The following is a 21102-nucleotide window of genomic DNA, read 5'->3' as shown; positions in this document are numbered from 1 at the left end:
GCCTATGGGCCCTTTTTTACAGAAGCACAAGGCTTATCTGTAGTTCACGTTTTGGACTACAGAGGTGCGGTTGGAGTGTTCGCAATCGTCGGATGGTGTTTCTAAAGGTCGAGATTAAAAAAAGGAAAAAGTTTAACTTTTTTCAAGAAAAGTTTTTTAAAATTTGGACCATTAAATGCAAAGATGAAAGTTTGTGATACAACTACATGGATTCTCTGCAGTTAGACTTCACTGCAGTTTAACTGTAGAGAAGCCGGGTCCTTTTTTTTTAATCTTCTTGTGGTTGTTTTTATTGTTTCTATTAATCAATAATAAATTATTATACTATCTGTACTTGTTAATTCATTTTTACAATATTTGAGTTTTGCTAAAACTTCAACATGATCGATCATGTCGAAACTTCAACTCGTGTCTTTGATTTGGTAATTTTGATTCATTAATTCCTGTATTTTGTAATGAAATCTTTTTCCCTTCGATTGGGTGATGAATGAATTGCTTGACGTTGATCAAAACATGATCAATCATTAGGGAAAGAGTATATTCTATATTCTTTCACAATCAAATATGGCCAGTAGTATATATACATACAAATGAGTTTGTGTTAAGCCTGTTATGGGGAAAACGCATCACAACTTGGCTTCAACTCCTTGGCTTGTAATTTGTGGTAATATAACATATAGTTGCACAATGATGCAAATTAACTACTCATCAGTTTAGATTTTCCATGATATGGATGGCAGGAGAGAGTGAAAAATTAACGTGGTGAAACTTAATTTGTAGTAACTGGTTTATGTTTTAGCCGATCAAAAAAAAAAAAAAAAACTGGTTTATGTTTTAGTTTGTGTCTCAAAGAGAGTGTATATATATATGTGTATATGTATGTTGTTATATGAGATATATAGAGTTAATTATTAACAACAAACAACAAGGATGAATTACAGAACGATGAAGTATTTGTTAAGCCGGCCAATTATATATAGAATGAACTACAGAATTAACTTAACAAAAGCAGTACTGTACTAAAAAGAAGAGAGATTTAATTTATATACTACTAATAAATATACTGTAATAATTTTACGATCGATCGAGATACTAATAGGCAACCGTTATAAAAGCACGGTTGACGATTCTCAGACAGACACTTGTTCTACGAAAGCAAAAACAAACTAGACCCTGGCTAGCAATAGCATAATAGATAACAACTAACTCATTAAATTAAGCAAAAACAAGTAACTACGTACTGTAGTAGTAATTAATATTAATCTAAGTAGATCCACCATTTGATCTGATCATCATCATCATCTTTTTCTTCTTCAAAAACAGCTTCACCAACTCCTCCACCACCACATCTATATCCTCCTCTCCTTTGATGCCCAGGACTTGACTCAACTCTCTTGCTTTCTTCCTCACACCCTCCCCATCACACTCAACCACAACCTTCTTTATCACTTCCGCCACCCTCTCCCTATCAACTCTCCCATTCTCATCCCTCACCACCTCCATCCCAACCCCCACCTCCTCCACCAAACGAGCATTCACCGGCTGATCAAGGTGCATGGGAATCGCGATAAACGGCTTCCCATATCTCATCCCTTCCATCACCGAGCTCCACCCGCAGTGACTCACAAATCCACCAATGCTTGGATGTTGCAAAATCTTTACTTGGCACGCCCACCCATCCACCACCATCCCTCTGTCTCCCACCCTCTCAAGAAACCCTTTAGGCAGTGCCTTTTCAGCACTACTACTAGTAGTATTTTCCCCCTTTGGAAACCTCAAAACCCACATGAAATTAACCCCGCTCAGCTCCAAACCAAGTGCTATCTCCTCCATCTCATTATCAGACAAGTAATACTCAGTACCAAAAGAAACAAACACCGTCGAACTTTTCTCCTTCTTGTCTAGCCATTCAATGAACCCAAAATCATCATCACCTAATTCTTTGGCATCATCGCCTTCGTTAGCACAATCTTGGACAAGCGGGAGAGGAACTACCTTCTTCCCCACCATTTTAGAAAGGTACTCAATGTACTTCCCTTCGACTTCTTTGAAACTCTTTATCAAAACAATGTCGTTAGATTTTTCAAGACAATCAAAACAACGTGTTTTGTCTTTATTGAGGTTTAGAGGAGGATTTAGCAAATGGGAACGATCGACATTGTCATACTCGCGGAAATATATAGATTTAAACTCCCACTCAGGAACTCTGTATAAGTAGTGGTGCTGCATGTAGGCAGTCATGGTGGCACTACTAGTGATGAAATCGACGGCCGGGATATTATAAGAAGAAGCGAGATCCGGGGCCCATGGTTGAAGAAAATCGTAAATAAGCAAGTCGGGTTCTAGTTTTCTTAGGAGTTTAGAAAAATCTTCTCGGGCCGAATCAAAGGCTTGTTTGAGGGTGGGCATGAGATTGAGAGGGAGACCTTTAGTGGTGTGAGATTCTGCAGGGAGGTTATCGGTAGGGAGTGGTAGTTCAACCAGTTGGATTGAAGCGGAGTATTTTGTATGGGTGAGTTTCGATTTGATGGAGGTGAGATTAACAGGGGTGGAGCAGAGGTAGATTTTGAAGTTCCTAGTGGAAAGCTTTTTCGCTAGCTCAAGGAATGGTGAGATATGGCCATGAGCTAGCCATGGGAACATGATAACTGTTATGGTGCTTTGTTTTGAATCCATGACCGTCTCTCTTTATCTTTCTCTCTCTTTGTATGGTACGTGGTGGTGGTGGTGTGGGGATTCCGGGTGTGGTGTATATATAGAACTAGGGATGGGCCGTGGTATATATGCATGGGGTGAATATTGTTTTGAATTTGGAAAAAGAACCAAGGATGGAAGCAAGGAATAACGGAAAAGATCTCAAGAAGTTAATTGGCAAAATTTGATTTTCCTATTTTTGCATGGTATATTAATTACTCCTATATGGTTTCCTTCCCTACAAGTTAACGAGAAAATCAAGTAGTAGATTTGCTTTGGTTGGGAATTCGGAAGGAAATCGAATGTCCGTTGTTTATGGATGTTTTGCATGGATCTTAAATACAGTATCCATATATATTATATATACTAGTTGCATGCAGAAAATGAAATAGATATTCTCCCATTAATTGTTCGCATGCACAAATATGCATGTCTACTTTCCCATTAAGACTTGATTCAATTATGGGGATAGAATCATGGAGGGAAAGGACAATCTGAGAGAGAAAACAGTAGGAAATTAAATAAAGTGAAAAAGCTTCTCGTTTAATTAAATCCCTCCATTCCAAATACTACAAAACTTTAGTCATGATCAGGGAAACAAATCAAGGAAAATGGAGAAAACAAGATCAACATTTTCCAAAAAATAAAAAAGATTTCTTCGATTCTGAAGAATTCACTGGGCAAACTCGAAGCTTAGATACCCAACGGAAAAGTAGGGTAATGTCTTTTCGGGAATATCTAAGTATGGTAAAAAATTTAAAAGCTATTGGAAGGTATCCTATCCAACATAAGTATACCTATTTAGGATTTATTTTCTATTTTGAGACGTAACTAAAAAGAAATATTAAATTTGTTCCTCAAACTTTAGATTTGTCTAATTTTCTTCTCCCGAAAGAAAAAAATTAAAGAACGAGGAGGGATATATGGTGTGGCACTGTTAAGCAAAAAAAATTTTTTTATTTAAATCGAGCTTTGATTTGAAGGAACTCATTCAAGACCTTCTCGAACTATATTATTCAGCGCAAAATAAGTGCCTTTTTTTTCTTTTTCTTTCTAGGATGATGTATTTCTCACAATACAGAAAAAGTATGTCTTATCGATAGTTGACAAAGAATGTGCACCAGCTTACAAATTATATTCCACCAATATTTTAGTATGCAGAAAGATAGAAGACAAATATGCAACTTACATAAATGTTAATGAACCCATTAGTCATCAACAAACCTATAGCCCTCTAGTGTAACTGCCTCAAGATTATGGGATTCCTATTCCTAATCATTTTGTGAAGCTCAAGTGCGTTGAATGATTCTAGATACATCTGTGTCCAAATTTGTGTACCGAAATCTGTGTGCACGGACTTTCTAAAATGAATATGAAGATAAAAAATAAAAAAAATTAACTGCTTCAAAGGGTGGAATCACTCTCGGAACAATGCACGCGCGGGATACAGTGAAGATATGGAAGTCTGCATGCCTGCCATCTTCTCTGCTCTTTCCTCCCAAAGAGATCGAAATGTCTTAGAAGAACAAATTCAAGGCGATGAAAATGGATATTGTCAACATGAAGAGATTTGGCAATCGAATGTTAATTGAGGTGGAAACCATGTCTGTGATCTTTCCATTACTGCGTTGATTCTGTATTAATGTTGGTGGAGCTGGTGTTGAACCATTTGATCTCCCCGTCCTGCATTTATATATCCTTGAAAAGTTAAATTATTGCCTGTTGGAATCCAGAATGATGTATATGAAAACATAACATAAGCCTAAATTGAACATCAAACATTTGAGCAGTGCTATATATACCTATCATCTATGGTCAGCCTAACGCACTGTCCGAGTGAAGTCTAATATGTCATTCTTTCCTTTGCTAAGCAAAAATGAGTGGAGGGGGCGACTAGTTATAGCAGCCTCTCCTTTGCATGACCATAAAGGCTCAAGACCCGCGACAAATCTCATGAGGGACTAATCACCCATAGATTTTTCTGCCATCCCACCAAGAGCCAGCCGGGCTTCAAAAAAGGGCAAGGTTTGAGGGGACTTTGATCGCATGACTCAAACCTTGTATCTCTTGACAACCAAACCACTAGGTAGTAAGCCATTTACCACTAGGGTGCAATCCTGGGTGGTACTCTGAATTCATTCTTTGCATAGCCCAAACCACACCAAATTGGAATTTTTGCTATTTTTGTTGAGGTTACTTTTTCTGGCACGGAGACTTTGAGAAAAAAATTATACTAGACTTTTATGCAACTCATAAATTGGATTGCAGAGAGCCCGAGGTGGGCTCTGAGCTCTCTTCATTGATCCAAATTGTTTTTCATGCAAATCGCAGTGAGCAAATTACCCATGCAAATACCAGGTTTGTCGAGGATTGGCACTTGACAAGTATGCTTTCAGGAGTGATGATTCTAATAAGAAAATACTGATTCAATTATGAATCAATTGTCGATCTCTGATCAATTGTGATATTTTTGAGAATAATTTTCTCAGCAGAACTTAGAAACTGAGCTGTTCGGGTCACTGTGATGTGAACTCACATCCTGCCAATTGTACTACATAATTCACATAATAAATAAATAAGTTTTTCTCACAAAGGATTTTTACCCGGGGAAACTGGGGCAGAAGATGATGGTATAATCGAAAGCCTTGCAAGTGAAAGTGCTGGTGCCATCATCAAAAGCATAGCTATAAGCTGTGGGACAAGCTCTCTTGAAAATAGTGGAATAAAAAGATGGCCTGCACGTAGTTGGGTTAGCAAACTCCCCACTGCAGCAGTATTCGGCCAACCCAAATGCGCCGCACGCACTCTTGCATGCAACCACTCCTCCTCCTCCTCCGCTAGTTTCCTCTAAGCTGCCAAGATCTCCGCTGTCCACCACCTGAAGCTCTTTTGGGCAACCTGCTAACTTGTTATCATCAGTTTCATAAGCACCAAGCTGCAGTGTCACATATATAGACTCTTAATTCCCTAGTGTATCCGAGAAAGAGTATGAGATACGAGTCTGATGTACTCAAATTGTACACTTGCGTTATTCATCATGGTTTGAAGCTTGCATTTTATAGGAGGGAAATTTTCTAGGCTTGAAATGGTTAGTGTAAGGAAATCTTGTTCTAGCCCTCCAAATTCGAGTTTTACCTTGAAATCCCCTTAGTGCAAGCACATTTCTAGGATGGACGACAATCATGAATCCCTAATAAAGTAGACGACTAATATGATTTCGAAAGTAGTCTCTGTAAACGCCAGATTTTGAAATCCCGGGCGCGACAGTCTCTTCACCCTTAAAAGGACTAGGCTTAACAATTTATCTCATGGAGTTGCCCATGGGTTTTAGTTTAAAGATTCGACTTTCGAGCAATTCATTTTGTAGGTCATGAATGTGTAGATCTTCTATTCGTAGCCATCAGACTGGATTACATATGTCCTCAAGAATATGATGCCAAAATTGTTTTAATGAAGAATGCAACTCGATCAAGTTTTTACTAATATCCAGTCAAACTGATTTTTTTTCCTGGTAAAAATGTTCTAATGAGTTGACAAGAGCCGGGTCCATTTTGAAATACCAAGTGGATGGATAATTTGAAATCATATTACCCATGTTGATGTCAGAAACACAGCCGGTTGCATTGCACTCCCCACTAACCCCTCGTGGGGTGGCAACAAGAGGTATATTGTATCCATCAACGAGGCTGACATCATAGAAGTCTTTTCCATCGCCGGCTCCAAGTGTTATCTCAAAGAGAGATGCTGGCGGTGTGGCGCCCATTCCTTTGCACTCCAGCCTCCCTGCACAATCCCCTGTTTGGCATTTACCCATCCCAAACCCATCAAATTGGCACCCTGTCCTAGCCCATATCCTCCCTGACCACCCCACAGTTGTCGGAATATTGACGCTTTGGCCAGAATCCAACCGGAACCCTGTTGTTGGGAGTTGCGGCGTCCCTGCACCGGCAAGGGTGCCTGGCCAAATAGTGTATGGACAATTGTTGGTAACGGTGAATGTGCAAGCAAATGAAAGCCAGAGGAAAGAGTTGGAAAGAACGACCACCAAGAAAATCCATGGGTTTGGTATAATCAGCATTGGGAAGACTGTCGTGGTTCTGTTTCAAATTTCCAGGGGAATGGGGTGGTTATCAGATAAGGAAAAGGGCCACTACTACATATTGTACTAGAAAGAAAGAATCTGGAGATTGTGGGAGAAAAGGATACTATAGAAAACAAAAAGGGTAAACGGTTGCTTTGTTAGATCCATCAGCCGCAAGATCTCCCTCTGGGGTTTAGTATTTCTTTGCTTATCTTGGATGCATGGCCTCATCTTGAAGCAATTCCTATCTTTACCAATTGCAGGGTACTTTGACTATGGAAGGAACAAAATTTTCAATTGCAGGGTACTTTGACTATGGAAGGAACAAATTAAACATGAAAAACACTGACAAAAGAAACATAGAAGGCCCCCCACCAGCATATCAATATGATACTGGAGTAGCTTGTTAGTGAATCATGTCGTGTGATGGATTGGTAGACCAAAACTAAATATGGCTAAAAGAGTCCCTTGAACATCTGAAACAGCTGCCTGCCAATTGAAGAGGAAAAAATCTCAAGAGTTCCTGTTGTGTCCAAAAGATATAGATTTATTTAAATCAGGACGAGATTAGCAATCCACGTACAGAACAGAACTCGAGTCAGTTCTATCGCAAAGAAAGCAAAAGAGAAACAAAAATATCTTTTAAGTACTAATAGAGACAGACCAATAGAATACATTTACCCCAATCCAAAATGCAGAATCAATGCGATAGGAATAAAACTCTGTATATTACGTACATGAAACCATTAAGAATACAGCATTTCAGCCATCTGTTTTTTTTTTAACCAACCACTAAAACAGTGCAAAGTGTCACCTGTTCAAGCAAGTACTTGTTTCACAATCCGGGCAACATCTAAATCATAACCTTCTAGATTAAAGCTAGACAGCTATAAGCAAGTCACCTCTTGATGAAAAAGCCACGCTCAGTTGGCCCAAAAGCTCAGGCTAAAAATTCTAGCAAATTGTACAAAGTATATAGAAGTGAAGCAAGGAAACTTCAACGTAAAAGGAACTGGAACACCACCACAGTAAGTGGCCACCATAATCGTGAGATGAAAGAGCAGATCGGCTAGCAATGTGAATGAACCAATGAAGCAGCTCAAGCAAGTTCACACGCAACCAATGAGCCCAGAAGCCAAAAGAAGAGATAGAAACGGAATCCTTGTTTCAGAGGTATTACATCAGTTGCGACCTTCAGAAAGCCACCAAAAGCTGTTCCAAAATCTAGTGGTCCAACAAAAGCTATGGCCACTGAATGTTTTCATCAGCTGTGGCTTTTCATCAACACAAAATCATCAGGCCTTCGAGGCAGAAGACAATCCTAGAATTTTCTCAATGCCAGTGAGATGATTGCAAATAAGCAGGGAAAATTTTTCTTTTTTCTCCATAATCCATGTCCGATGCGGTTATCTTATGCTACGGCCACCGAATGCTTTCATCAGTTGTGGGTTTCCATCAAACGCAAAATCCTCAGCCTTAGAGGCAGAAGACAATCCTCGGGTTTTCTCACTGCCAATGAGATGATTGCAAATAAGCAGTGAAAATTATTCTTTGTTCTTCATAATCCATGTCTGTTGTGGTTATTTGGCGTCTTGAATGATGAATCTCCTTTGCATGGCCACAAATGAGACGGATAAAACTGGCCCAAACTTAATATGCACAATTGGATTTTCAAAATCCCTCAGTGCCCTCTTAGAGGGCACCATTGCTCCCCAACTGCAAGCTGCAAGCAGATGGAGAATTTCCATCCCTGCATGAATAATAGATGAACCACATTAGGAATACTCACATTAGTACAAAAATTCTAAAACAAAATGATTCAATAGTGATAACAATAAGCAAGTTTCAACTCTCCTGAGTGATACATGCTTCAACCTGCAAAAATAAAATTAGCTTCAGGAACCCATAGATTAAAATCAGTATGGTAAAAATGAAAAGATCATTAAGAATAAAATGGGAAAGAAACTGGGTCATTCCTCTTCGACCTGAAACACAGTTGGAAAAGGAATCAATCAGAAATTGAGATAAATTTTATAGAAGACACAAACGGGAAATATCCTACATTTGTTCTGGGAAACCTGTACAGCATGAGCGAAGTGAGTAACATCAATCCTAGTAATGATAATGCTCCCGAAGACAAGATAACAGATATCATTGTAGACGGAAAAATTAAACAAACAGCTTTAAAGCACAACAATTCAGGTGCTTATCACAATAAACAAGACCCAAACAGCACAAGTGCTTCAGGTGGTGAACATGACGAAGTTCAACTATCCAATGAACCACAAGAAGGGTAAACCCATATTTGCAGACATAGGCAACATATCACTAACTTCTAGGAAAATGATATGCAGTAAAAAACTGCTCAGCCAAGGTGCCCAAGTGAAAGTAAAATTCTCAAATGAGAATTACTGAATCAGGTCTTGCTAAAGTACCCTGTACTTGTCATAGGTTAGATTCTGAAGCAGTAAAAAAGTAGATATATGCCCTGCGTAATATCACTCCAGCTTTACAGTGACCCACGCAAGAATTGCCACTTAGTAGAGAGATAACCCTGTTCAATCTCCTACAAATTCTCCAACTAGTAAAAGAGCTACATTCCGTTGAACAAGTTCAGAAATAAAAGTTCTTCCTACAGATAGACAGGACAAATCATGTCCTCCGTAAAAGTATCCAAAACAAGTTCTGTTATCCGTACTTGCCGAATGAAAGGCAAAACATCAAAATGTAAAATAGAAGATAGAGATAGATGGTTATTTATTCTGTCTAGCTCATATCCATGCCATCTCCAATTGGACTGCAGATTGGACCAACAGCAGAGAAGGTTCTCTCAAAAGGAGAGGTATGAAATTGTGCATCGCGCCTGCGCTTAAAGGCACAACAATCAGATGGGGAACTCTCGGCATCAATCTTCCTCCGGACACCTCTCACTGCATGTTCCTCATCCAGTGTTAGAGGGAAAATCTGCTTGCTCACTCTGCAAAGGGAGCTATGGTTGTCGTATAGAATTCTCTGGTTACAGTTTTTGTCACAAATGTGAGTCAGTCCTGTTAGCCTGCAGCGGTACATGTTACCACATACGTGCTCGTTTGCACATTTCCAATCGCACTTGTGGACAGGGTTAGGCCCATCCTGGCCTAGAATACTTGACATATATATAACATTTGTAGGAACGGCTACTGTAGATTTGCCATATACCTCCATTGCTTCCTTAAACTTCAATCTCTTAATGGAAATTCCACAACACAAGGCCTCGCCCCAGAATGTTCTGCAGAACCCACCACAACACGAGAAACTATGAGTCAATGCAAATGGGGTCTTCTCTAAGGACGATGGTGATAACGACGACGAAGAAGCCGCTAAAGACATGTTTTTTTCACAAAGGTGGGGAGTAGGGATTTAAACCATGGGAAAGGAGAAAATGGTTTAAATAATTATATAAATCTCTAAACTAATACGAGTAGTTATTATACATGGAGCCTCAGAGTATTAACTGCACGAACAATAGAGGATTGCATCTCTCTCAGGCTCAGCTTTCTAGCATCATATGATTATATCAACAAAGATGAGAAAGCTAGCAAAATGTGACATTTATGAGTCCGAGTGAGATAAGGAGAGCTGAGAACGGTCGTAATGGAAAGCACGTGAAATTTAATCGTCACAGATAATAAAACGTAGGAACTAAAAATCCCGGAACTAGAATTATTCTAAATGTTGAAAGTGAATCCATCAATTCCAGTGAATGAGGAAGGAAAAAAAGGGGAAGGGGGGAAGGAGGTTAGGGCAATAATGGTCTCAAGGAAGGATGCACCTTATATGTAAACCAATTAGAAGAAAATCTTGTCGATGAACACCACTCACCTAGAATTACCTCATTCGTACTTCCTTCAGTTATATATTCAAACTTCTTAAATTCATTTGGTGCGTAAATGGTGAAACCATAATTCAGTTTAGTATATCCATCCTAACTAACAAGATCTCATAATTAGTTGCAAACCATCACCAAACATGTGCTTTACCCACCTAAATCACACCATCCAAATTACTGTAGGTATAATCTCCAATTTGAGTGTCTTTCAAAACACGACAGAGAAACAGTAATAAAACCCTAAAAATTGCAAAATGATCAACAGAAAAACAGAATCAAACAACTAGAAAAGAAACCCAAAAATATATGCATATATACAAGAAGACAAAAATATAACGAAAGATAACAACAAAATTGACTCACCAGCAAACGAAGTGCCGAACCCACCCTTTCTCTCTCTCCAAGCTCCTTTCAATTTCCCACCTACCGGCCTACAGCAACAAATTAGCAAAAACTTTTGGAGCAAAGGAGGTGATATTTATAGAGAGTGAAGATAAGGTGATCCGGTTAATGTGACGGGGAAGTAGTAGTTGATGAAATGAGAGTGAAATGAATTGCATCGAAAATGTGAGTTTATTTGGTGTGCATTTGTCGTGGTTGTTTCTGTGCGAGTGAGACGGAGGTGGATTCCTGGTCAACTGCGTAGGGAAAATTATTCAATACAGTACTTTCTCGAGCATTGCTAGCAGCTGCGAAACTGAAATGGGATTGGTGAATACTGGAGAGTGGAGACGTACCATCAGGGTGGTAGCCCAGTTGGCACAGGTGATGGAGCTTAAGTGCCTCTCCCTTTATGTGCACTCGGGTTCGAGCCCCTCCAGTTTCAAAAAAAACACTCCTATATATGGGCTGAAGGGACGCATGAAGGGCCATGTGTCAGCTGTGCACCTAGGTGGTGCTGCAGTGACGGTCTGTCCTCACGGATAGTAGCTATGACTCAAACCGGACATTCCACAGCGGGTCGGGAGCCCCTATGGTCACTACCAAGGGGGGTTGCTACGCCGGCCGTCCCCTCCTACCCTTTTTGTTTATCAAAAAAAATACTGGAGACGTTTTGACTCTGTTTCTTTAGGAATTATGGACGGTCCGGATATTAGAGGGAAAAAAAGAAAGAGAAGAGAGAGGGGGTAGGGTGAGAAGAGAAAGAGGGAATAAATCTGAACCATCCAAAACACGTTTAGACGGTTGAGATTTCAGACGAATAATATTACGTTATACTCACTCGGCATCCAAAAATTCCTCATGTAAAACAATAGGGAAAATGAGCATAAGAGCTACAATATCTGCAGTTCAAATATTTGAATGATCGTCTTGAAAAATGAAAATTATTTGCAAATATAACGCGTGAGCTAGCTATTGAGAGGTGGGGGTGGCAAGGTCAGCTCCAAATCATAATTTTTTCTATATTTGAATGATCCAAGCAGTTCACTAATTTTAGAATAATTGTCTAAGTGGTCTTGAAAAAATAATCTCAATCTGATTATTGTAAGCACTTTATCCACTCTTTCAATTTTTCAATCAAAATTTTAGGATTCTTTCAATTTTTCACTCAGATTTTAACATCTTGAATTATAAATGAATTTTGAAGAAAATTTAGAAAATAGTGTGCCCAGTTTCACTTTGATCTAAAAACCGCAGATATTGTAAGACTTGTTGAGAAGTACATTAAGCAAAAAAAATTATCTTGATAGACATCAAAACAGTACATAAAATTAAAATAATCTTCACGTTTAGATACCTATCGATGTCCGATCAAGATAATTTGTTTATTATTTTTCTTCTCACCATGACCTACAATATTGCACTTTAGATAAAGTGTTACATTGGGCACACAATTATTTAACTTTTCTTCAAAGTTAATTTAAAATTGAGGATCCTAAAATCTAAATGAAAAATCAAAAGATTAAATGAAGTACTTACAGTTCTCCGATTGAGCTGACTTTTTGAAGAATCACTCAAACAATTATTTTAAAAAACTATTGAACAACTTGGATCACTTGTATGAGATCTTGAAATGGACCGTACACAATCATCAATAGCGTAGAAGCAAAAGGTAGCACAAAACGGTAATGTTTTCTTCCATCCTCCACCCCTATGGTGAACCAAGCACTACAAGGTCTCCAGATTCATATCTGCTGGACGCACGGAAGAACGGGGTTCTGGCAGTGCAAACATAATGGCATATTGGCATCAATATAATGGCATCAACCCTCTTGGCATCAACGGTGATCATGCTATCCTCACTCATAGCCGTCCTTATGAGCAACCGCTACCGCTCCCCCAACGGATTTATCTACGGCGACAACGTACAAGGAGTTGACACCAACACTGAAATTCTTCTCTAAATTAGTCTGTTAATTTCTTGGTAGCATTCTTGTTCAACATCCAGTCCATTCGGTACTACAGCTAGCCACGCCAGCATATTAATCAACGTCCTGCGCGTTGAAGAAGTATCATAAGGGGCAGAGTTGTCATTTGACGATGGACCCCGTTGGGAGGAAGGTGAACATGCAGGGAAGGGTACGTATTTCTGGGTCTGAGGGCTTTTTACTTCTCATTCCGGCCCTCTGTTTGTTTGGATTTTTGGACCGATTCCGGCGTTTGTTATAGCTGTCCTGCATGTGCTGGTTTTGATGTTCTAGACTATTTTCTTGTTGATGTCACATTTGAGTTTGGTGGCCGGGGTTTCTTTCTTTCTTTCTAGTGCATGCTTCCGATTCGGACTCCGACCACCACAAGGATGTGGAGTGGAGATCGAACAGCATACATGCAACGTGGTGTGTGGGGTGATAGTACTGTTAATGTTGTTTTTGGTATGTTGTTTGTACAGTATGTTGGAGTATAACTAGGGCCGTAAATGAACTGAGTCATTCGCGAACTGTTCGAGGTTCGGCTCGATAAGAGCTCGTTCGAGTTTGATTCGTCTGCTAAACGAACTGAACCTGAACCTCAATTCTAGGCTCATTCCGTAAATAAGCCGAACCTGAGCCTAACAGTATTCGGCTCGGTTAGGTTCGCGAACCTATACTTAAATTTAATTAATAATTCAATAGGGGTCTATTTGTAAATGTAAAAAATAATAATTTAAGGTTGTATATATACTTCAATACTTATTTTTCTCTCAAATTCTATACGATCAATGAGAGAGTTTAGGTTCGCTTGAGTTTAATGAGCTGAGCCGAACCAAACCTGAGTCTTGACGAGCTCAATTCGAGCTTCGATTCGGCTCAGCTCGATTCATTTGAGTTTAACGAGCCAAACTTGAGTCAAGATGTTTAAGTTCGAATCGAACTCGAGCTAGACTATTACCTTAACGAATCCAACCGAGCCGAACCCGAGGCTTGAAAAATTTTAACGAGCCGAACTCGAGCCAAGTTGTTCAGGCTCGAATCGAACTCGAGCCGAACTCATACCTTAACGAACCCGAGCCGAACTTAACAGGGTTCGGCTCGATTCGGTTCGTTTACGGCCCTAAGTGTAACAAAAGGAATGCCCAAAGGTTGGAGGAGGGAGACAGCAAGTACGTAGTAATTATTTACAGTATATTCAACACGAATTGCTCCTCTTAAGCGATTCTGTATTTCTTTTTCATCTTTCTAATCTCAGGTCATTATACATACATTGTCCAATGATATTGCATAAACGTTGAACTTGTATCTACATAGTATATATATCTCGAGCACGAGTTACGTTTAGCCTTACAATGTATACTTTATTACTACTGTAGTCTACGTTTGATACGCACGACACGAATGTTAGCTGGGTTCTCATGTCAACTGTTAAATCTCTTCGTGCGTATTGTTTTTGGCCTTTTTTTTTTGAAATAAATATACTTCTTGGCAAATTTGTTCTACGAAAATATAAGTCCAACAAATTCAGCGAGTCATAATTTCCTTTTTTCCCAAAAAATGGGACATATAACCTAAGTTACATAAAGTGCAAATGGGAGCACGAGCGCAACATAAGAGTATTTTTCTAAAACATTTTGAACAACAAAAATTCTTGAGAGGGGGAGGATTGAGAGCATGAGCGCATAGCGATAATTGAAAACGGGAGCGGAGAGACTTACCAAAGAATTATGTGACTAAGCTTATAACCTCATAGGTGATAGAAAGGGGAAAAAAACCCAATTCGGCCGGTCTTTGGAGTGCAATTTTGTAAGGCTTTTTTTTCCCAATAATTCCAGTGACATACTAGCACCATTGTTTTTTTTTCCTGATCCACAATTTCGTAGTTCAGTCCACATTTGTGGATTAGATGTGAAGGCCTATTTGTTATAGTTCGGACCAAGAATACTTTAAGTTACATGAAACCCCCTTAAACTATGTCTCTTTTCCGAGTTGCCACCCTCGTGTTCAAACTCAGACACTCAACCCCATTATTGTACTTGCATTTTAGCATTAAACACCTTCCATCAACATTCCGTTAAGAGTTTGGATGAGAAATGGCATGTGACCATCACATGACAGAGATAAATGAAACTTTAAGACAAAAGTACCCTTTTGATGTGGGTTTTCATCCAAATACGCCTTTCACTTCTGAGTATGAAGTGTAAAACTCTCTCTCTCCCCATAGTAGTAGTAGTAGTACAAAACACTCTTTTTTGGACCATGAACCAACTACATACATCCCTCTCGAAAACCCAAAAGAAACCCTAATATATTCTTCCTCTTTCTCTATCACCCATCAAAGCCTTCCCTTAAACACCAAAGGGAGGGGGAAAAAAATCCCCCTCCAAATTCCTTACAATATCCAAGTCCCATTCCAATTCCACTGTTAACTTCTCCGATTGCCAAGCCAGTAGCTCACGAAAGATGTTTAGATTTAGTGAAGACGAGTTTAATCGAGGTGGATTGGAAGGGGCACGTGATCTCATCATTGGCAGCTTGTCCACTTTAACCGCTTCGTTTTCTTCATGTTTTCGTACATCACAACATATGTTGCATTCTTTTTCAATTTTTTGCCAAGCTAATTGTTCAATAATAATTGGGTTTTTGTTTTGTTTTACTCTCTTCAGACGCTAGTAGGAGTATATATGCCTATCTATTGGGCTTCATTTCGTTCCTTGCGAACAAGCACCGAGGCATGCGTGCGTTTTAGAATAAAAAATGAAATCATCATCACAGTGATGCATGCCTAATAAAGTCAATCACCTATAATGATATCATTATAGGGTCCCACTAATGAAAGGTGATTAACTCTAGATGATTATGAGAAAGCAATAAGTGCTCCTCTACGACCTCACATGTTCATTTCCACGAAGGCCAAATATTTCAAACTTTGGGGCCACTAAAGGTTATGTCGGATCGTTATCTTCCGGGTTTCGAAATTAGTCAAGGTGCGAGCAAACTCAGACATCTGGTTATATATATATAAAATACGGTGATTAGCACCCTCTAATTTACCCAAGTTTTTTTTTTTTTATTGTTGAGAGCCAAATTGGTGAAGGCCTCCTGCATTATTCAACCTTATTATTATAATAATGTCTAAATGAGCTACTTCTCATAAAGATTTCATCCTTATTAATAATCCAAAGGAGTGGGCCCATGGACTGCTAGCTCTAAGAGAGGTGTTTGTGATATTGGTAGATACATACATACCATCATAGCTTGCAGCAAATTATATTTTCACTCCAAAATTTGTTAGCAAGTCCATGTGAGCTGATGTCATGAACTTGTTGTTTGGTTGCAAAGAGTTAGTACTATAAAATAAGGGAGTGTATACTGTAATTTTGAAGAGTAAAGGGAGTGTCAGTGTGATTCTATTGGAGTAGAATCTAGGCATGCGTTTCTTCAAAGCCTTTAAATCTGATCTAATCCCTGAGTTGTCACCAAAGTGACTGTTGGGGCGGAAAAGTAGTAGTAGTACGTAGTAGTAGTGTACTAGTTTTCCTGGTGAGCCGGATAGAATCTTCTTTTTTTGATCCGAGCCGGATAGAATCTTCAATAGTGCGTTTTACACTACCCCCTTTCCCAAGGAATTCTCTTCTTTAAACTCCGAAATACTATTGGAGAGAGAAACGGAGAGATCAGATATTTTTTGTTTCCTTTGTTTACAAGCCAATTAACCAAGTCGATACTACTACTCCGCATGCGATGGAGGCACAAATTCTAGATTACACCTTGGTACCATTAGGCCTACTAATAATGGTGGGATACCACATCTGGCTCCTCTATCAGCTCGTCAACCACCCCTCCACCACCGTCATCGGTTTTCAAGCTATCAACCGCCGCTTCTGGGTTTCTGCTATGATGGAGGTCCCTAGCTAATTCCCCATTTCTTATTTAATAAGTTCTTCCTCTTTCTTCTTCGTTTTCATATATGAGTATATTCTCTCTCCGCTTATACTGAAAAATGATTCAGGCCGGATTTCGCCCTTGCAAGCTCCTCTTGTAAAACTGTAACCTGCATGCCTGTTGTGAATAATACTACTCGATCTATCAATATGGCTGCAGGAGTCACCAAAGAACGGGGTTCTGGCAGTGCAAACCCTGAGAAACAACATAATGGCGTCAACCCTGTTGGCATCAATGGCGATCATGCTATCCTCACTCATCACCGTCCTCATGAGCAACCAGGGCGGTTACAGCTCCCCTGGCGGATTCGTCTATGGAGACAAAAGCGAGCTAATGCTAACACTGAAATTCTTCTCCATATTAGTCTGTTTCTTGTTAGCATTCTTGTTCAACGTCCAGTCCATTCGTTACTACAGCCACGCCAGCATACTAATCAACGTCCCACTAAAGAATCAGCAGGGGCAGAGTCTTCATCATTTGACGGTGGACTATGTGGGGAGGACTGTGAACAGGGGAGGGTATTTCTGGGCACTAGGTCTGAGGGCTTTTTACTTCTCTTTGCCTCTGTTCCTCTGGATCTTTGGACCCATTCCGGCCTTTGTTAGCTGCTTTGCTCTGGTTTTGATGTTCTATTTTCTTGATGTGACATTTGACTTTCGTGGGGTTTGTAATGCTTCCGACGACCACCACCACCACGAGGATGTGGGGTGCTAGAGCAATTGGGGTTTGTATTCAACTTAAGTTGAATTGAATTGCTCTTCCTATTCCTATATAAGCTAGCTAGCTAGCTAGCTTATTCTGTTTTGTTTTTTTTTGTTTTTTTTTTTTTTTCAATCAGCATGGCCGTCTGTGGGGTATAATAAGTATTGAAATAAGATTACAGTTGAGTTTAGCTACGTACTTAACACGGTTTGTTTTTGTTTGAACTTTTCCTTAATTGATCGAGCGCATGCATGCAATTGGAAAAGTGAAAGAGAGAACAAAGAGGAATTAAGAATTGTAGAGAAGGAAAATTAGTACTCCGTAGTAGTGTATTACAGTAATTACGACAGTAGTATTTCTCCAACTTTCTCTACCTTTGGTGTATCTTTTTACACACTTTTCCTTCAATTCTTTTCTTCATTTTTTTCCCACAACTTCCACGTTCATGCGCGCATACCCTTAATCATGAAATCTCAATACGCAATTATAGTTTTGGCATATTGTTTGTTTGCGTTTAATTACAACATACAGTTTGTTAATTTGCCCGGGCGGGCGGAATCTGTTTGTCTCTGTTTTTGGGCCTAGCTTCCAGTAGTACAGCATGGAATGCAACTAGCTAGTATCAATACAATAGTAGTGATGGGTATTAATATATTGCACCGAACAAAAGATTCCCCACTGGGATTCCTACATTGATTGAGTGAAGTGAAGTGAAGTTATGATGATACAATTACAATTACTCCACAAATGGGGATGGGAATTAATGTTGGAATATTCTTAATGTTGAAACTTGAAAGAACTTAATTAACCTACCTGATTATCATATACTGTAGTATATTTACTGTATATAAGCGATAAAAAATAACACGAATTTCAAAAATTATTATCCTTTTTGAGACAGAGGGAGAGTATATATCTATCTATATATTCTTAATTCGAATGTAAAATGAAGAGAAAGCTTGGGTTGGGTGCAATATTCACCAACCTACCGCAGTAGTAGTCAGTAAATAATTGTACTAGCTGAGCTAGTTCTCATTAATTAATATTCTATATATCTCGTACACTTAACACTGAAATAGACTTGTTCCAATTTTATTTTATATATCCCTACCCCTATCCCTATGCTATATATGAACGTGTTCCTCGATCAACTTGCAGCTAATTAAATCGATGCTAGCTTAATTTATGTATATTCCACGCATGGTAGGCGTAAATGTCGAATATGCATGATAGGATGGATGCATGGGTTTGGCAATTAATCAAGCATGTCTCCACTATTAATATATTCCACATATACTATACTATAGGATAATAAATACATACATGGTAACATGGGGCATGCAGGCAGGAATCAGATGATCTGTGTCACTTCACTTGTATAAGAAGCTAGCTTGGCCATAATACTGTACGTAGTTACTTACAAGGCTTGCTATAGGACATGGAAGAGATGGTTTTTTTTTTTTTTTTTTTGTAATTGATATTAATTCCGTTGGTTATTTGCATGTGCATGTAACCTAACCTGATTACTATTATTATTATTTAATAAATATGTCCATGATTTGCCTTCACCTGATGTTTGTCATGTTCCTTCCTTCCTACAACATTGGGGCCGCAGTAGTACTAAAGTTTGAAGAAGGAATTACTGATTTTGTTGTAAAAGGGTAGTTGAGTCTCATAATCAGATATCTTGGTTTTCCTTGGAATTTGGTTCATCCTGCAAATAGTACGTCGTCTTCTTCTTTTTTGAAATTCTTCCCACATGAAATTGCAAGTTTCGTTCTATATATATATTCAAACTACAAATTAATTGAATCACCACCTTTGTCACAAGCACTATTCAAAATCGATAATATACCAATTCTATAAACAAAAACAAACTTTTATTTATTTATTTATTGCAGATTGTTCATACAAGAGGGCCCAAAAAATCAAGTCATGAAAAAATAATCAATTCTCGCTCTTTACACAATCGTACAAAATTTCCTTTTGTCAGCGAAAAAACACAAGAGTTTAAGCAGTGACATGAACATCAAAGCTTAACAAGAGGTGCATCACCACCTTGTTCTTTTACTTCCTCCTTCTTCTCCTCCTTTGTTTCTTTGTTTTCAACTGCAGCCTCAAATTTGTCCTCTGTTGGCTTGGCAGCCTCCTCTGCACCCGCTTCTGCCTCGGCAGGCTTGGATTCAGTGGATGGCTCTTCAGTCTTTGCGGCCGCCTCAGAAGAATCTATCGAAGGTTCCTCCTTCACATATAGATACCACAAATGTTAGTGATTTTCAATATAACGTTATAGAAATAGAAGTTCAAGAATTTGGAAGAAGCATGCACGAACATTAGGGATGGGTAAATAAATTTCACTTGCCCTAATCTCACTCCGTCCTTGTTTACGTGCTTAGCATTTGTGCACATACGACAAATGAATAGAATACTTTAAAGTCAACCCATTTCTTCCACGAACCGAACTTTCGTGACATTTATATAAACGTAATTTTTTGTGCGCATGCATTTCTTAAAAATAACTGAAAACAAGCAGCATATCAATTAACAGTACATGAGAAGTAAACCTACTTGTGAAACAGTCTCGCCCTCAACCTTCTTAGGGGTGGTGGGATCCTCAGGAGGAAGCAGGGGTTCCTGTTTGGCATTAAATTCCTTGGGTCTGCTCGCACAACCTCCCATGATTTTCAAAAATAAATCGATGGGATCCTAGGGCGAGATGGAGGAGGTTGAGGGTACGTTGATCAAAATAATATGCTTTTAACAAGGGACTAAATTTTTTAGGCTGAATTGAATAAGGGGAGGATGAAGAGTTTTTATAATTGGGAGGTATCTAAATTTAGGGCATCCAGTTTGTGGCCAATTCCGCAGAGCCTGACTTTTTCTAGTGGACAGCATAGTTTTCGGTGGCGAATACCGCGGGGTTGGTTGGATTTGATGGTCTCAATTTAGGAGGTAGTTGCATGTTTTGGCAGTTGAAAACAATTTCAAATTTGGGCACGTACTCTATCTTTTCTTCAAAGAGGAGCAGTTTGAATTAATTTTCATATAAACTAGTAGTAGTTTCAAGAGTTCTGCCAGGTGCACTGATTTTCAAGCACATGATCTAATAGCGTTCGGTCCACAATTTACTGGAGTATGACAATTTGAACTGTCCGTTGCCGTAAGAATAGGCATGCGAGCATAATTATATTCATCATACAACAAATTGAATTTCAATCATTTCCACAAAGGCATTAAAATTGGTGTCCAAAATACATAAACAAATTTAACATTGGATTAAAAAAAAATTAGAAGAAAAGGGAAAACGTGGGTTTCATACACCCACCCAACAGTATACGTATACTTTTATTCGTTGATTGGTACACACCACATATAATCATGTAATATGTGGGAGATGTGTGGTTGGATCTGTGCAAATAATATGTAGCATTACTGTAGGAGCAATAAATATTGTTTGGCTA

The 21102-nt window shown here is 38.9% G+C and overlaps 5 protein-coding genes across 5 annotated transcripts; 1 reads left to right on the top strand and 4 right to left on the bottom strand.

Moving 5' to 3' along the window:
- Positions 1 to 1263: 1263 nt before the first annotated feature.
- On the bottom strand, positions 1264 to 2693 carry LOC131299911 (UDP-glucosyltransferase 29-like). The gene has a single exon (XM_058325484.1). It carries the CDS (start codon positions 2674 to 2676, stop codon positions 1264 to 1266), a length of 1413 nt encoding a protein of 470 aa, XP_058181467.1. The 5' UTR covers positions 2677 to 2693.
- Positions 2694 to 3823: 1130 nt separating this feature from the next.
- On the bottom strand, positions 3824 to 7058 carry LOC131300008 (pathogenesis-related thaumatin-like protein 3.5). Its single transcript, XM_058325631.1, has 3 exons — positions 6286 to 7058; positions 5298 to 5592; positions 3824 to 4377 (listed from the first exon to the last, which is right to left on the bottom strand). Exons 1-3 carry the CDS (start codon positions 6770 to 6772, stop codon positions 4212 to 4214), a joined length of 948 nt encoding a protein of 315 aa, XP_058181614.1. The 5' UTR covers positions 6773 to 7058; the 3' UTR covers positions 3824 to 4211.
- A 426-nt stretch (positions 7059 to 7484) lies between these two features.
- LOC131300009 (uncharacterized) lies at positions 7485 to 11301 on the bottom strand. The gene is made up of 2 exons (XM_058325632.1): positions 11007 to 11301; positions 7485 to 10043 (listed from the first exon to the last, which is right to left on the bottom strand). The coding sequence occupies exon 2, from the start codon at positions 9977 to 9979 to the stop codon at positions 9542 to 9544; it is 438 nt and encodes a 145-aa protein (XP_058181615.1). The 5' UTR covers positions 9980 to 10043; positions 11007 to 11301; the 3' UTR covers positions 7485 to 9541.
- Positions 11302 to 16719: 5418 nt separating this feature from the next.
- LOC131301502 (uncharacterized) lies at positions 16720 to 17700 on the top strand. Its single transcript, XM_058327847.1, has 2 exons — positions 16720 to 16900; positions 17099 to 17700. Exons 1-2 carry the CDS (start codon positions 16739 to 16741, stop codon positions 17651 to 17653), a joined length of 717 nt encoding a protein of 238 aa, XP_058183830.1. The 5' UTR covers positions 16720 to 16738; the 3' UTR covers positions 17654 to 17700.
- A 1799-nt stretch (positions 17701 to 19499) lies between these two features.
- On the bottom strand, positions 19500 to 20430 carry LOC131300986 (flocculation protein FLO11-like). Its single transcript, XM_058327070.1, has 2 exons — positions 20210 to 20430; positions 19500 to 19883 (listed from the first exon to the last, which is right to left on the bottom strand). The coding sequence occupies exons 1-2, from the start codon at positions 20318 to 20320 to the stop codon at positions 19671 to 19673; spliced, it is 324 nt and encodes a 107-aa protein (XP_058183053.1). The 5' UTR covers positions 20321 to 20430; the 3' UTR covers positions 19500 to 19670.
- Between the last annotated feature and the right edge of the window lie 672 nt (positions 20431 to 21102).

The sequence above is a fragment of the Rhododendron vialii genome, chromosome 9a (genome assembly GCF_030253575.1).
Source record: "Rhododendron vialii isolate Sample 1 chromosome 9a, ASM3025357v1".
Classification (NCBI taxonomy): domain Eukaryota; kingdom Viridiplantae; phylum Streptophyta; class Magnoliopsida; order Ericales; family Ericaceae; genus Rhododendron; species Rhododendron vialii.
This window is presented reverse-complemented; position numbering and strand designations above follow the sequence as displayed.

What these genes read in the sequence shown, in the direction of transcription:
- LOC131299911 (XM_058325484.1), bottom strand. Translation starts at nt 2,676, where the DNA reads ATGGATTCAAAACAAAGCACCATAACAGTTATCATGTTCCCATGGCTA.
- LOC131300008 (XM_058325631.1), bottom strand. Translation starts at nt 6,772, where the DNA reads ATGCTGATTATACCAAACCCATGGATTTTCTTGGTGGTCGTTCTTTCC. An exon ending in TGTTTCTGACATCAACATGG is followed by an intron (nt 5,593 to 6,285) that starts GTAATATGATTT and finishes ACAAGTTAGCAG; the next exon opens with GTTGCCCAAAAGAGCTTCAG. An exon ending in TTCTGCCCCAGTTTCCCCGG is followed by an intron (nt 4,378 to 5,297) that starts GTAAAAATCCTT and finishes ATATAAATGCAG; the next exon opens with GACGGGGAGATCAAATGGTT.
- LOC131300009 (XM_058325632.1), bottom strand. Translation starts at nt 9,979, where the DNA reads ATGGAGGTATATGGCAAATCTACAGTAGCCGTTCCTACAAATGTTATA.
- LOC131301502 (XM_058327847.1), top strand. Translation starts at nt 16,739, where the DNA reads ATGGAGGCACAAATTCTAGATTACACCTTGGTACCATTAGGCCTACTA. An exon ending in GGGTTTCTGCTATGATGGAG is followed by an intron (nt 16,901 to 17,098) that starts GTCCCTAGCTAA and finishes ATATGGCTGCAG; the next exon opens with GAGTCACCAAAGAACGGGGT.
- LOC131300986 (XM_058327070.1), bottom strand. Translation starts at nt 20,320, where the DNA reads ATGGGAGGTTGTGCGAGCAGACCCAAGGAATTTAATGCCAAACAGGAA. An exon ending in AGGGCGAGACTGTTTCACAA is followed by an intron (nt 19,884 to 20,209) that starts GTAGGTTTACTT and finishes CTATATGTGAAG; the next exon opens with GAGGAACCTTCGATAGATTC.